This window comes from Patagioenas fasciata, chromosome 7, assembly GCF_037038585.1.
Source record: "Patagioenas fasciata isolate bPatFas1 chromosome 7, bPatFas1.hap1, whole genome shotgun sequence".
NCBI classification, from domain to species: Eukaryota; Metazoa; Chordata; class Aves; order Columbiformes; family Columbidae; genus Patagioenas; species Patagioenas fasciata.
The window spans coordinates 37,316,707-37,332,453 of NC_092526.1; the positions used below are offsets into that span (position 1 = coordinate 37,316,707).

General features: G+C 38.0%; 1 protein-coding gene across 3 annotated transcripts in view; it reads left to right on the forward strand.

The window, feature by feature from the left end:
• The first annotated feature begins 56 nt into the window (after positions 1-56).
• The window catches only part of DYTN (dystrotelin), a 58,393-nt gene continuing 42,702 nt past the window's right edge, over positions 57-15,747 (forward strand). For 2 of the 3 annotated variants that reach the window (XM_071811456.1, XM_071811457.1), the window contains exons 1-10: positions 59-1,730; positions 2,111-2,157; positions 4,228-4,302; positions 5,270-5,471; positions 7,526-7,611; positions 8,505-8,593; positions 9,297-9,368; positions 9,714-9,877; positions 10,741-10,852; positions 13,459-13,604. In XM_071811456.1, coding sequence (XP_071667557.1) covers positions 2,139-2,157; positions 4,228-4,302; positions 5,270-5,471; positions 7,526-7,611; positions 8,505-8,593; positions 9,297-9,368; positions 9,714-9,877; positions 10,741-10,852; positions 13,459-13,604 — 965 coding nt within the window. In that variant the 5' untranslated portion in view covers positions 59-1,730; positions 2,111-2,138. Of the gene's footprint in view, positions 1,731-2,110; positions 2,158-4,227; positions 4,303-5,269; positions 5,472-7,525; positions 7,612-8,504; positions 8,594-9,296; positions 9,369-9,713; positions 9,878-10,740; positions 10,853-13,458; positions 13,605-15,747 lie in introns of all 3 variants that reach the window. The other variant, XM_071811458.1, reaches the window with a different exon arrangement.

Sequence of the window (15,747 nt, forward strand, 5' to 3'; positions counted from 1 at the left end):
TGGTGGTGGTGGGGTTTTTTAGTTTGTTTGTGGGGTTTGGGGTTTTTTTGTGGGTTTTTTGTGTAAGTATTTTTAATTATAAATAAAAGGCACATGTAGCTGAAATACAACACATGGGCTGAAATAGTCTATCAATGAGCAGAGTTAGTTCAGATTTGATGTTTTGGCAGACAGATGGTGCTTCTACTTTCATATGGTGTTCAATATAAAGTAGATGTGCTAACACCAAAGTACATCCTGCTCATTTCACCCAAGCACTCCTGCAGCAGTCAAGATCTGGACCCTCCATAGAGTTTTGTATATAAAAACATGGACTGTACGTATGTTAATAATGCCTCACATAACTTTATGGAGGGAGGGTACATAGGTATGATGTTATGATATTGCACAATGACAGCCAGTTCAGTAAAACACATAAACACATACATAACTTTGGGGCCACGAATACCCTAGTACAAGAGTATAGTGTGCTTATCCATATGGGTAATTTAAAGGTTAGACATTGCACTGTGCTGGATAGAAAGCTTGTCATCTTACAGTAAGTGTCAGGTGCTAATAGATTATGCATGCTGTATAACTCAGTGATGTCAGTGGATCTGTTCTTATTTGAATGAGCAAATTCTAATGAATGAGTTCTAATTTAAGTGAGTTTCAACTGGTATTTTTACATTCATCCGCTTGCTTTGCATTTATGTACCTTTGGTGGAGAGAAAAAAAGGAGGAAGACATGAGGCAAGCTGCATGTTTGTAAGTCTATCTTTTAGTTGCTGCATGTAGCTTTCAGTAAACATTTATGTTTAATTCATTGCTTAGAATCTTCTGATTTCATTGATATCCCTACATTGACTTTTCTGTCAAGCTATGCAGAGGCATGAACTGTTGCACTCATTTTAGAAGTAATTGTATAAGCAAATTTGCATGCCTATGTAGAAGTTGGGCAGAACTGCAGTCTTGCAAAACCAAGGGTTAAGTCCAAGCTCTGAACCTGAGTAAGGAAGAAAATAAAAGAATAGTGAAAAAAAAAACCATAGTGCTATTTTTTTCAAAGAAGGACTTTAATGAAAACTGTGGCATTGTAGTCTTTAACAAGTTATTAGAGCAAATCTATATCCTATCATTTAAAATATTTATAGGTTATTTAGAGACAGAAACACAAAGTTGCAGCTTTCACCAATTCAAATGATGAGCAGCACATTTATGGTAGACTCAATAATTATAGGTCTTTGAATATTTATGCTTCATAATTGTCCAGTATCCCGTCATGTTTATGACAGATGATTAATGAATCTCACTGGAAATATGTACTATTTTTTATTTATTCTAGCAAATTACCTTTTTTCCCCCACTAAAAGTCATATATGAGGCCTTTGGAGTCTTGTGTAACTTAGATCTGTTTTACCTAGTGGTTTTCAAATGTAATATTAACTGAAAGATCATTACTTTATTGAATTCATGTTTAGATTTTTACGTTTAAAAAGATAATATAGTTTAGAGCATTCATGAAATAAATCCTGAGAGGAGACATTCAGTTTCTGTTATTATCTGGGACATAATGACTTTTGCTTTCAGGGTTGTGTAAAGAAATAGATTCATGGTTACGCTTCCTTTTCCCCTTCTCAGCTCAAAGAAATGTCAGCTCAACTGAAAACTTTAGTTCCATTTGAAAATTCTAGAAAAGAGACTTGTGAGCAATTGCAATCAACAAATCTTGAGAAGAGTCTGGTGTAAAGGTATTTTCTCTCTCTGACCTGAAATGATACACTATGGGCTGTGTAGTAATCCTGTATGTAAACACTGCACTCTTCAATAGTGAAATATCCCATTTCCTGTACTTGAAAGTATTTTGGGGACTTTTTTCACCCTGATGCAATTCTGCATTTACTAGAGTTACTCCTGCTTTATCGTGAGCAGAGACCATGCAGAACATGCAATTTTCTGGAGTTTCTCTATGTTTGGCATCAAAACTATTATGTTGCTTTATGTCGTTCTGTTTAATTTCATCTCTGAAATGCGGCCACTAAATTGTTCAGATTAAAAGGTTTGATTTGAATGGTCTGATATGTCTCTATCTAGAAAATTTGGTTTTACACTTTGGTTTGTTTCATTATAGAACGCCTAATGCCATCTGTTCATTTCAAATGGATCCAGATTTGCAGGGTAAGGATTTTTCTCATTTTTTTGCAACTTTTCTCAAGAGACATTTCTGTGTCTGTTTGGACAGAAACTAATGAATTGTAGTGAAGCCATACCACTTGCAGAATCTCTGTGCCGGAACACATAAATGACAAATTACACAGCTGTGCTGTCCTACCTTTATTTTTTGATCTGTCCTGGCGCCTTCCCTGCCATTATCACCTTGGCTCACAGAATGGTCAGGCACACAAGGGCCACATTCCCTAATTTATAATATAGGAGATGTTTTTTTTCACATATTGTAGGATGGGCACAAAGGATGGCCATATGCTCCTTTTTTGAATGGAAAATCTTAATGGATACTTCAGCTGCAAAATAACAAGTAGTGCAAATGCAGAACTAGCAGGTATCTATCTGGAGATGTTAGGAAACAAGGCCCTCTCTTCTATCTGTGCAGGAATTCCTTCATCAGCTTCTAAACAAAAGGCATTTGAGTCTGAAGTGAAATTTGACCCACTGCAGAATGATTACATGCTGGCTTTGTGTCCAAAGGTGAAGCTCCATTCCTATGAGAAATGAGAGAGTTTAGTGCCCCTAAATAGCCTCTTCATAAATAATAATCCTAAAATATATTGTATTTTATTGGGGCTTTTTTTTCTTTGTCTGCTGTTTCACTTGTGTAATCTTGCAAGTTAATTCTGGAACTGTTGCCTGACAGGCACAGAATGCCCCACTTTGAGGCCACATTTTTTGTAAGGATGGCCTTGAAGTGAGGAGCAGATGGTTACTAGAACAGATTCCCTTCACTTAGAAAGTCATCTTGCACATAGAGGGTGTTTGAGTTGGATCATGTATATGGTTCCAGCATTTGTATTTGAAAATACGCATTTGGAATTTAATCCATAGACTAGTGAAAACTGTGGGAGTCTCTCTGTTACTTTCAGAGGAGATTTGGATCAGTTTATTGAAGAGAGAAAACTGATGATGCATGGAAGTCAAAACTCATTTTTCACATTGTATGGCATGCTACACTACATCTCCAAATAATATCACAAAACATACTATGACAAGAGCAGGACTAAACAGATGGTGTAGCAGATATTGGCTTATTTCAGGCAGCATCTGGGAACCAGCAGAGCCCATAATTTGCTTACTATTAACATTAGTCTGGTACATTTGTGGGAAACCAATGCACACAGATTGGCTTATTTCCAGACTAAATAGGTAGAGAGTTTTGTGAGTTATTTCTACTCAGTTACTCATATTTGTTGCTTATCTTTGACCTGAATCAGCTGTAACTCTTCCTCTCTGAAGTACAGGGAGAAAGAGGACAGAAGGATGACTGATAAATTCCTTTCTAGTTTCTAAAGCCGTTGTGAACAAGCCTTTTTTTTTTTTTTGTCTTGAAGTTCTAGGTGTGTGTGTAAAGTGCCAGGTATAGGTCATATTTGGAAGCCCTTACTTCCCACTCAGGAAGAGATTCTTTAGCGATGTGAAAGGAATGAGCTGAAGTCATATAAGGGTATAGGATTTAGTTGAGCAGCTTGAGTGGGATTACTAACGAGAGATGTCAAAAGCCAGTTGCTCTGGTAAATTGCTTATCTTCTTCTGAGAGAGTCCCAGATGTTGATCTTGACAGTAAATTTGTTTAATGCTTGAAACACTATGCATCCCAAACAATAACCCTGCTGTGCAGACTGACAAGCTGTTCCTTGTAGAAGAGTCACGTCTGATCAGGAAACTGTTTTGCCTGAAGCAATGTTATTTTATTATGACCTTGACTAAAAGTATGCACAGTGCATATCCTTTTTTCTGGTCTATGAATAGACTTGATTCCTAAAGAAGCAGGTGTGCTCTCTGTGATAAATACGATTTTTATGACTCATCATATCACTGGTCATAAGAAGATCATTTTCCCCACAAAGATATTGGAAAAAAAAAAAAAAAAGTTGTAATTTTTTTTTTCATTTTCTTCAGAATTTTCCTTCAAAGTACTGTGGGTTTTGATCAAGTCCGAATTTGGTTATTTTACCCTTTAGTTAAACAATTTGGTTTTCTTTATTTATTGTAATGTGTGTTTGCTTTCTTCCACAGAGGCTTTCAATGATGTTCAGAGCTCCGTCTACAGAACAGCCCTAAAACTACGCTCAGTACAAAGTCTGTGCCAATGTTAGTAGATGGAGAGACAGGGAGAAGTACCTGTTGAAATGTTGTGGTGTTGTCACTTTGAATTATTATGCTATTTCGCTCTCTAATTTTCTACCTGAGAATCTCAGAATGCATTATGAACACTGAAGAGCTAGACAGTGCTCCCTATACAAACTGGTTTTTTCCCCCTTTTGAATGTCAGTGGAAATACATTAGTAAAAGTCTAAAGGCATGGGAGAATCAAGTTATTATTACAATCTGCAACACTGCTATGTAGACATCACTGGCAATTATGGATCTTTATATTGTTATTCTCATTTAATGTCAAATTCTCATGCGTTTCTTAAGAGATGATTTATTTGAAATAATTGTGGATCATTGAAAATGCATTGACAGGCATTATTATTAATACTATAAGTATTAATGAGAACAAAATAAAATATGATAGATGCCTCTTGGGAATGAATGTGACTTTTAAGAATTGTAGTTCTCTCTTCCCACCAGATATTAGTTATTCCATGGTACATTTATAATACAGCCTGTTTGCCCCTTTCTCAGCCATAGCATCCCCCTTTTCTTTGTACGTGAGGAGAAAGCCTATATTAAAGCACAAATTGTTTCCACAGTCCCAGGTGAGCCTTATTTTGAAGTACTGAATGGCACATGGTTTTATAGTATCTATATGTAGAATTAAAGTTATGTTTATAATTTGAATGCAGTTCATCATGCTGTTTTCCTTCCCTTCCTATCTATCCCAAAATCACATCCAGGGAATTTTAGTTGAGCTGTTCTGTCTTTGTAGCCTCGCAAGTTTTGCTACATCCTTAAACCCAGTAAGACCTTTCCCAGATTATTTCCTTTTTATCTTGCATGGTGTTTTAGACTTCATTTTAAAGACTTAGCTAGGCACTACTAATAAAAAAATGTTGAGCTTCCGTTCATGAAAAGGTAAGGATCCTCATTCATTTCTTCCTTAATTTTCCCACAGTGGATTTGATTGATGTTTCTCTGATTCAGCACATTCTATCAAGTGAACAGAGCCAGAAGGAAAAGCAGAGTTCTCTGAAAGTGCAGCAGCTGTCTGGAATGCTGACAGAACTGTTCCAAAGGGCAAGATTAGAAAAACCAGGCCAGGTAGATCCAAGAGCCACTGAATTCACGTTGAGCCTGCTAACTGCCATGTATGACAGGTGAGAGGAAGCAAAATGTAAATCAGTCCTGAAGTACTGCTAGACCAAGTCTCTTTATATTGCTCTTACACCATTTCTGTGTGAAACTCTCACATTTTTATGGTATTTTGCTTGGTATACACCATGGGGGTAATTCAGCTGTAGAGATAAGAGGCACAAAGTTGTATCAGAGAATCAGTGGTCAGGGTCAGATGTTTCCAAAATTATCTGGAGGTCCAGGATGTCTGCCAGTCCGTGCTAACTTCTGTGAACAGCTTTACAGAGAGTATCTCTTCTTTTGACTGCCAAGATATTTTGATACAATCCTGGAAAAGAATCCATCTTTGCCTTTCAATGACAGTATCCACACACAGGTCAAAAACGTGCCAGTCACTTGGTATTGTTCATTTTTCTCCAGCTTAAAAAGTTCATCAGCCAATTATGAAACAAAACCACTGTCTCATACCTAAGCTGATCAGATAGCTCCTGTGAATAGCAAGTACTTTCTGGGAATAATAACAAAGCAGCTCACAGAGTGTACTTTTCTCATGTATTGTTTGTGCATAATGAATTAAATCAATAAAGGCAGAATGAGTTTGTGATTGTATCAGATTTAAAAGACAAGTTCATTGTACAATTTATTCACCACAGGTGAAATTTCTTCCCTTCTACATCAGAGCAAAGTTTTTTTACTGGAAGTGAGTGAGATTTAAGTGGTTTGCAGGACTTTTTCTTGATACGCTGTTCATTAATAATATGATCACTACTGCCTAAGGTCCCATGTTGTGAAATTTTTGTACTTAAAACCATCAATTAAGGCTAAGAACAAACTGGTGTATTACAAAAAAAAGACAGAAATATCGAGAGTATTTTGCAATTTGTGTGCAGTGTAGGGGAATAATTTAGAAGAATTTTCTTAACAGGACTATCTTGGACTTCTCTTTTCTTAGGACGATGTGTCATTTTCTTTTTGCTGTAATTTCTGCTTTTAAAAAAGTTCACAAGTTTCTTGCCATGTATACTGGACAGAAGAAGCTTCTTACAATTTTCTTCTAATCGTGTTTTCTCTGTACAGTGCTGTTCTCCATTATCAACAATGGAAAGTATTTCATCTCAAGAGCAGATAAGGGCTTTTCCATGTTTGTGTGGTAGCTTACTTAACAACTTTGCATAAAACATCATAAGGGTTTTTGATTGTATACTTTAGCTTTAATCTTGGCCTTTTTTGTTTCAATGAAAGTTCTGGACAAACTGAAAAACCTAGAAACTTTTGACTGGTGATTTCCCACGCACCTCATACTTCAGAGACTACATTGCAGCTTTACGCAGTATAGTCTGTAAATATGCAGTTTATCTAAAGACTTTTGAAGACAATTTTATGTAATGATATTTTGAAGTGCAATACTGCTTTGAGAAAGTGATATCTTGAATATAGAATTCCAGGGTTTCGTGATTTTTGGTTTGTGATTGATGTCTGCTTTGTCTTCACATAAAGAAATGTTTTTTTCATTGGGTGCCTATGTCACAAACTTGGGTTCTAAATTAAGCTACATTCTTCATGATCTAATGGTCAAAACTAAAGTCTTAGTCCTGCATTTATCCTTTTGCTTAAATTGAGCTGCAGCAGAATTAAAGGGAATCAACCCAAGAGGAGCTCAGTGCAGGTCTGCGGACACAGTGAAGCTGCCTGATGATATAATGGAAAAAACAGACTATAATCCTGCTTCTATTTCCATATCTGGGAAGACTTTCCACAAATGAAGAGCAGAAAGTTTTTAGGACATATATTGTAAATGTAAAATTATATTTTAATTGGAATGTGAGGTCTTTGAAAAAGATGGTGTGGGTGTTTTTTTTATTCATGATTGCATGGTATCTTGAACAGTTAACTCTGTAGTTATGTTCAGTGACCACGTGTCCTAGGTATAAAATATCACTAAAATGTGCCATCAGTTATATACATATCAAAGGACATGAGTTTTTAAATTACCTTCCAACATAGCATGTTGTTTTCTTTAGAGGTTTCATTTTTTACATTCTCAGTGAAGGTATTGTAACTTGCTTTATTTTCCTAGATCTGGAACAGGTTGTATCAAACCTAGATCTGCTGCAGCTGCCTTAATTGCCCTTTCAGGAGACACACTACTAGCTAAATACAGAGGTGGGAAATGCATGATTTTTATACACTGTCTAAAATACTGAATGTTGAGAAAACTCTTCATTGGAATTTTTTTTACTTTAAACCAGAATATAGTTCTGCCATGCAAAATGTAAACTTTCTTGACTCCTTAGTTGTAGAGAGAGACTGATGCAGAAGAATACTTTTCCTTCAATATCCATAACCATATTTGCATAAACAGTCTCAGAAGAAGTCACAGTAAAGTTTAAGATAAGTAGAGCTTAAAAACAAAGGCTGAGTTCCATTTGCCTGGCAGAAAATAAGAGATTACCCCTAGTTTCAAACTTAATTGGATTAGGAAACAATTTTATATTGGATCCAGGAAGCTTTTAGAGGCATTTTAACATTAGACAAAAATGCTTAAAGAACTAAGTATAACAGATAAAGGTAGCCCAGCGAATTGTGCAGCACAAAGATTTCTGCCTGAATTGAAGGCTCAAAATGGAGAACAAATGGACCACAAGTGGCATATTGGCCTCGTACATTCCCATTACACTTTGTGTATTTCCTTCTACATTATCATTTGGAAGTAACAATTCACAATTTAAATAGGGCATATCTTGTAGAAATGTATTTAAATATTTTCATTACAGCCATGAAAGTGAGCTCATTGTTTCCTTCATCCTTACCTGCCTTAAATGCCAGGAATAAGGAACTGCCATAATTTTCTTGCTTTCCTTCTATTTCCCCCCCTGTCTGTAGGAAGAAACTATTTTCACAGCAGTCAGTCACTGAGTGCCTGTTAGATAGACAAGAAAGGGGAACTTTCTTGAAAGGTTTATTTGGTAGGCTGCAATCATGTAGATAGTATAAGTAGCTAGAAGACACTTCAAGCTCTGCCAGGATTCCAATTTCTTTCTTCTGGTTGTTTTCAGCTTTCTTTCAATTTTATGCTGTCCCTGATGGGAAGGTAGCCTTGATTACCCGTAGTAACCTGAGAAGCCTCCTAACAGACTTAAATCAGGTAATGCCACTGCAGTGCTGTTACACAGTAGATCTTGTAGGAGTACCCTAATTTAGAAGAAAAAAAAAAAAAAAAGAAATACATGGTTGATGTATTTTATGTTTGATTACACTGTGGGACTGAAGTCAGTAGGGCACCCTGTGGACATAGGGAGCTACCATGCAAAGTAGGTAAAAGAATCAAATTCTGTAGCTTTTTTCAGTCAGAATAACCTCTCCAATCAGTGCCTCTGTGCATTTGTTGGTTTTTTTTTTTTTGCCTGAGCTTACAGGTCATGGGAACAGCTGCATGCAGCTATTCCTAAAGCAACTCTAAACTTCAGCTGTTTGTATGCACTAGAAATAGCTTGCAATTGCAGAAAAATGTCTTAGCATACAGGTATTTCCAGCTGAACTGGCACTGAAAATGGGATCTCAAAACAAACCCTGAGGTTCAAACCTGCTATCCTTCAGTATTCTAGTATGGCAACATAGTATGTTAGTCCATTTCAGTAACTGAGCTGGAAGCAAATAATTCTGACACATACTGAGCTATGAAATTGCATACTGATGATATGAATATGAACACGTTTTCCTCAGAACAGTATGTGAAATGGCATTTCTAGAGATGCTTCACCATCTGTGTGCTGTCACCATCTCAGCAGAGCATGATGGGAACATCTGGTTTTTATTGAGGTGTTTCTGAGCCTTTCTTCCTGATACAGATCCCAGCCATTGTTGGAGAAAGCTGCACTCTGTCTTGTGTGGAAATCGCGGTACACAACTGTTTCCATGGGGTGAGTGAAATTCTGATGTCCTGGGAAATTATGTTGAAGGTTGCTTGTTGATTAAAATTGCAAGTGTATCACTATATAACATCCACCAGTATCTGCTTTTTAAGGGGCAGGACTGTTCATTAATCTCACAGTATAGGAGGCTTTATACTTATAGAAAAGATGCTCGGTAAGATACTACTGAAGATTCTTGCATTTATTCCAAAACCTTTGTAACCCAGTAACATTTTACATAAATGGAAAAATCTATGCTAGCAGAGTCTGATACCAGAGCTTTTATTAGTAATTGTAGGTGAGACACCAGTTCTTTTCAAGTAAATGGCTGAACTTTAGATGTATTTTTTCCAGGTTCTGAATTCAGCAATTGTTGAAGAAAAATTCCTGTCTTGGCTGAGATCAGAGCCTGCTGTTCTCCTGTGGCTCCCTACATGTTACAGATTATCAGCCACAGAAATGGTTTCTCACCAAGCTAGATGTAGAGTCTGCAAAATTTTCCCCATTACAGGCCTCAGGTGCGTCAGTAACTGCTATAGTCCCCATGAATAGTTCTGTAGCATCCACATAAATAGTTCTTACCATTGTTTGCATACCTTACAGGCTCTAACTGCTGTATTAAGCAACAAACTGTGGACATAATCTCATTTAACAAGTAAGATAGGGAGAGAGCCATCACAGGCCAGTGCTCGGGCCTGCATCCTGTTTCTCCTTAGTTCACTAGCAGAGACATGATTATGGAGACTTACTGAAAGTAAACTGGCAGTTCAGTGGTAAAACCAATTAGACTTGTGTAAACTTGTGTATCTCAGTTCTTTGTCCCATAAGTAGGTGTCTTAATTGACTAGTGAAGGTATCCATCTAGCATCTTACTCATCTAAGTAATGGTATAAAATGGCCTAATGGTATAAAAAGAACATGATCCATTACTGACCAGAATGCTCAGAAAAGCATTTTGCCGTTACTCTCTTCTCACTAATAGAAAGCTTGCAGGTTTATTTTTTGCATTTTTAGGTTTTTGCAAAGTTGCAAATCCTATGTCAATAATATAGTGATATTACAGTTTCATGAGAGCAGCAAATAGAGGTGAGCTGGTGCCTAAGAAGCATATGAAGATAAAACTGTAATCTCAAAAATAATGCTAAAACAACTGTTTCTTCCTTGGACTGAATTTCAATGCAGCAAATAAATAATTAACAAATCATAGTCCACTGTCATTTGGACAAAATATCTCTTACACTCAGAGAATGCTGAAGAAAGTAATTATTCTAACAGAGGTACTTTGCTACATTTCCAAATCCAGGGATCTGGATTTCCAGTAATCAAACTCACACCAAGATTTTCTTGTAGGGAAGTAACTTAATCTTGTTTTCCCTCATAGGTATCGCTGTCTGAAGTGCCTCAATTATGACCTTTGCCAAGTCTGCTTTTTCACTGGTCGTCTCAGCAAACCACATAAGAGTTCACATCCTGTTGTGGAACACTGTGTGCAGGTAGGATCCCATTGTACTGATTCATTTCCCTGTTCAGGATTTTCATGTAAGCACGTAGGCAGTAGACTCTTGAACTACGTTGATTATGAAATTATGTGTGTGTTAGCCATAATGGCCATGGCATATTAGCATTATTAATCTGGGAACAATGAGTCAGGCAAAGGGAAACAGGGGGCTTCTGGCTTTAGAAGGAGTGTTTTGTTTTGTTCTGAAATAACTGAATGGAGCTGTGAAATGTCATAATGTAAGTCCTCTTCTTAAGGAGTTTTATGGTAAGTTTGCCATTTGCAGATCATCCTTAAAACTGTGGAAAGAGCCCTCAGAGTGTCCCAGTTCTCCTTTTTCCCAGCTCCAATCCAGACTCATTCAGAAGTTAACTCACCCTAAAGTTGTAAAAACTCCTGCATGAAACTTCACTTATTCCAGATCTTTTCCACTTCATCGTAAACCTTTTAGAGTCATTTATCTTTATCAGTTAGAGATGCTGCACAGAGGCAGCATGGGCCGAGCTAAGCTTACCTACCTGGGCTCCATTACAGAGACAACTTGTGCTTTCTTCACACTAATGACAAAGTTCAATCCTGGGAATTTGTGTTTGGAAGATCATCTTCTCCTTTGAGCAGGAGATTCCAGATCTTACACACAGCAGCAGAGAGGCTTTTTTTGTGGATATATGTAACAGAATCTCCTCCTGTTCCAGTAAATGAGCTGAAAAGTACCCATGAAATTTTCCCTAGTAAGCTATACTTCATTGCCTCCATCCTGAAACCCTGCACTAAACATGAATGATATCTGGGTAGCCAGTGTCTGCACCAAAACTAAAGAACATTAGTTGGACTGCTCTTGCAGTCACCATTTGTCTGGGGGAACATTAAACTGTAGCCATTTCACTCCTCTCTGAAAAACCAAATCCTATTGCTAACACTGTGAGAAACTGTATCTGGATGCTCAATATCTGCATTAAAAATAACAGATAGACGTTAATTCCTCCAAATAGTCTTCATTGACCTCTGTCTGCGAGAAAGTAGGAGAATCAAATGGCAAGTGATCTCACGTAGAAGTTTCTAATGGAGACATTAAAATCAGTGTGAATGGAGAGTAAATGGGAGTATGTGGATGTGGAAGCACCAGAAGGAAGGGCAGGAGGGATATAACAAGGCAGGAGATGATGCAGCCTAGATTAGCTGATCAGCAAGATCACAGCACTTTCATACACAGCTGCTCAGGACAAACAAATCAGGAAAACAAAAGGTAGCCTGAAACAAAGGACACATTGCTTTTTGAAGATACCATCACGAGATGATGTGAACATTAAGAACTAGACCTATACCTATAACACACCCAAATAAGGAGACAAAAGATCATAGTCACTGCCAGATCCTAAAGGAGCTAAAGGCACATACAAAAACCAGCACACGGTCACACTGAGAGGAACTCAGAAGGCTTAGGGAGAACTGACATCTCTTGTCCAACATGTCGTCATGGCCACACCATGTGTATACATACACCTTGGTGTGTGAATGCTGGAAAGACGACTTGGACACATGTATATCAGTGCTTATGAGTGAGTGAAATCGATTTTGTTTTAAAATGAAGTCCCCTTCTTCTCCTGTACTGTTCAACATTGAGCTTTCCCACATTGTTGCTGCAATATTGCAACTGGATCACTGAACTTCAGTTTCCTTTGTGAAGCCCTACTCTAACACTAACCCTGTAAATTTTACTTTTGTGGCCAAAATTTATACCAAGATCAAAAAGATAAGCTGCTCATTATGACAGATACCATTTTGATATCCTTTGTGTGGGACATAAAAGAATCAGTAGTAAGCCACTTTTCCCATGCCTTCCACTCTTAGCAGATGCTGTCCTTGGCTGGGTAAGTTGTCACATTGTCTTTATCAGAGAGTGGGCTGCTGAGTCGGGATTTGGAATATCAGCACTGTTTTTCCTTACTGTGCTGACACCTTGTGGTAATGTTATTACCAGGTTGAGAAATTACCAGGAGGCATGCTGTATGTTTTCTTTGCGTTATCCTGTTCAGTCTGTCAGGACTCAGCCCATGTTCTGTGGCAGTCCTGGGGCAGAACTGGTTTGTGTCCTCCTATAATACAGCTACTGAGTGGTTGTACCTGAGCCTGACACTGCTGTGACAAATGGAAGTGTGTTTTTTACTGTCTTGTATAAGAGGAGGACATAAGGCACAGAAGGCTCCATCTATTAACACTTCATACAAGTATAAAAGTATTTCTTCCCATTGGTCAAAAGGGAACTTAGATACTAGTCAGGCAGAATTATCATTGTGGCTGTGAACTTAACTGTTGCAACTGACAAAATTCTGCATTCAGCGTTTCCAGGCTGCCTGAATTTGGCCCAGGCGGAGTGTTTTGCTTACTTAACAGAATTAGAGTAATTCTTGCCTGTGGTCCTGCATCATCATCCACTTCAACTCCCTTTCTGGGATCAGACAGCAGCCATTAACCTCTTCAGTTGTTGAAGAGGTGGACCTTTGCTTTTTTAAGTCTTGCCTTTGCCTTGAACTGTGTCTACTTCTGGGCACAACCTGTTTGAAAATTCACTCCTTTCTTTATTATCTTTCATTCCAATAGATGTCAGCAAAGGTGAATGCAAAGTACTTTCTTCGCACCATCAGGAACAACCTGTTTCAAGAGCGGTGCAGAAGAAAAGAGGCTCAGAGAAGGAGGGCTCTGGAGACAGTGGAGGAAAGGCACTTCCCTACTCACAAAAAGAGTTTGTGAGTTTCCAATTAGTTTATAGTCTCTGAATAATATGTCAGGCTGTGGGATATTGCTTGATTATGTCCTTTGAATAAGTGATTTTGTTATGACAGACACTGCGTAGTGATTTTTCCATTAAAAAGGGAAAGCATAAATGGGAAGTTGCTGCACATTGTTCTGTAGCTGAACTGTGATTACTGTGCTGACAACCTAATGACCAGTTGTCTTATAAAATATAACATGCTTGTGCCTTCCTTCCTTCCTTATGTGATCTCTTTCTCTCCATGCCATTTCCTATGCTCAGTCTATGGTCAGGCATTGCAAATATTGTATGTGTCACAATTTCAGGGGTTTTTAAGCACCTTCTCTGTGACAAATTCATTGGAAACTAACTGTGAATACTTTCCACATGTGATCCACAGTGCGTTCATTGACAGTTATTCTACTCAAGTCCCACTGAATTGCAGTCCTGTGGGACTAATTGCAATAGCGAGTAGCTGATCGCACCATTCCAGTTCTTTCAGATCAGTTCTGTTTTGTGTGCCTTTAGTTAATGTGTATGTTCACTACTGTATTTCCACTGATCACAGTGGTTAATAATGAGCATTGGAGATCGTCTTGTGATTTTTCCCTATAGTTGTTCCTTCCTTGGTCTGAGATTTTAGTTGATATTTCGGTGTAGAAACTGAAAGGAATGATTATGTGAAATAAGCACTACAAACGTATGAAGAGTGAGATTCCTTCCTAGTTGCATAAAGACCTAGCAACCCCCCTTGCATCTCACATTTGTTCTCCAAATGAGGATTCAGTGAGACTAAAATAGGAAAAAATGGTCACTCCTGTCTAAAAGGATAAATTTCATCCTTGTGTGAAGGAGGAGAAAAATCTGTTTATACAACTTGATTGTGCTACACTGCTAGGTAAGTACATTGCTATTAGAAACCATTTTTTCATATACAGTAAGACCAATGGATGGTAGTTACAGTGATTCTCACAGAGAATGTTATTTCAGTGTTTGTTTTTTACAATGTGGTGGAATGCAAAACATTTTCCGTTGATAATATTTCCTCACTTGTATTCAACAAGAAAAATCTTTCTTCATTTTTACTGTAATTTAATCCCTCTGTGAGCAACCAAGATTTCTCTGATATTCTCTGGGGGCTTGCTTACCTAATGCTTGGGTAGCAATGAGAGAAAGGAGAACTTGGGCTTGCTGTTACAGGTGTCACTGTGGGGATAGGTATCTGGGCATAGCATGGACTGAACACCTGAATGTCTGGCCATTTGCTATCTTTCTGTAGTTGAATTTCCCAAGATATTGCTCAAGGAAACAAAAAAAAGAGAAGCAGCAAATTGCAATGATACTACATGGGTGGAAAGAAGAACCTGTTGTTGAGATTCTGTTGAAAGAGTGGAATTTGTTTTAAGGAATTTCATTCTTTCAGCCCAAATATGCCAGCAGGCATCGCTATACTGTACTTCCTGCTTGGTCAAGAGCACAGCCACCTGTCTACTTACAGTGCATTAGTTTTGCTTAGATCTTTCTGGGTACCTGTTCCATCCCAACAGATGGGATGAGGGGTGAGTTAACCCTGAACACAACACGCGCCCTGACTCAACAGATGAGATCAGGTGTGAGTTAACTCTGGGTAATTCTGTATGGCAATGCGAAGTGAATGACAATCACTCCGGGGGTTCAATTATGAATTTACTAAAAGAACATGGTGGTATACAAATTACAGCAATTAGTGACTTGGCAAAATTGTGTTATAGTACCACAAAACTTATCAATACATTGACAGCAAAAGCCCTTCTAAAAACAGTGGATTCGCAACAATTAGTAACTGTAATGCAAAACTTAACAAGACTTTAGCAGCAGAACTTACAATGATATTACTTTATATGTTTAAGAAAAAGGAAGAGAGAGAGAGAGAAGAGGAAAGCTAAGATATCAGAAAGAGAAAGGGAGAGAGAGAGAGAGAGACAGAGAGGAAGAGTAAGATATCACCACTCCACAGGTACATCAGTCCCGCGACAATCTCTGGAGGGGGGAATGCGTTGAAGATTTACACGCCGCCAACCTGTATCATACGTGAGGTTGTTTTATAACCCAGTTCATTTACACGTGAGATAGGAGAAGGTGGTTCGTCTCCTCCGTCT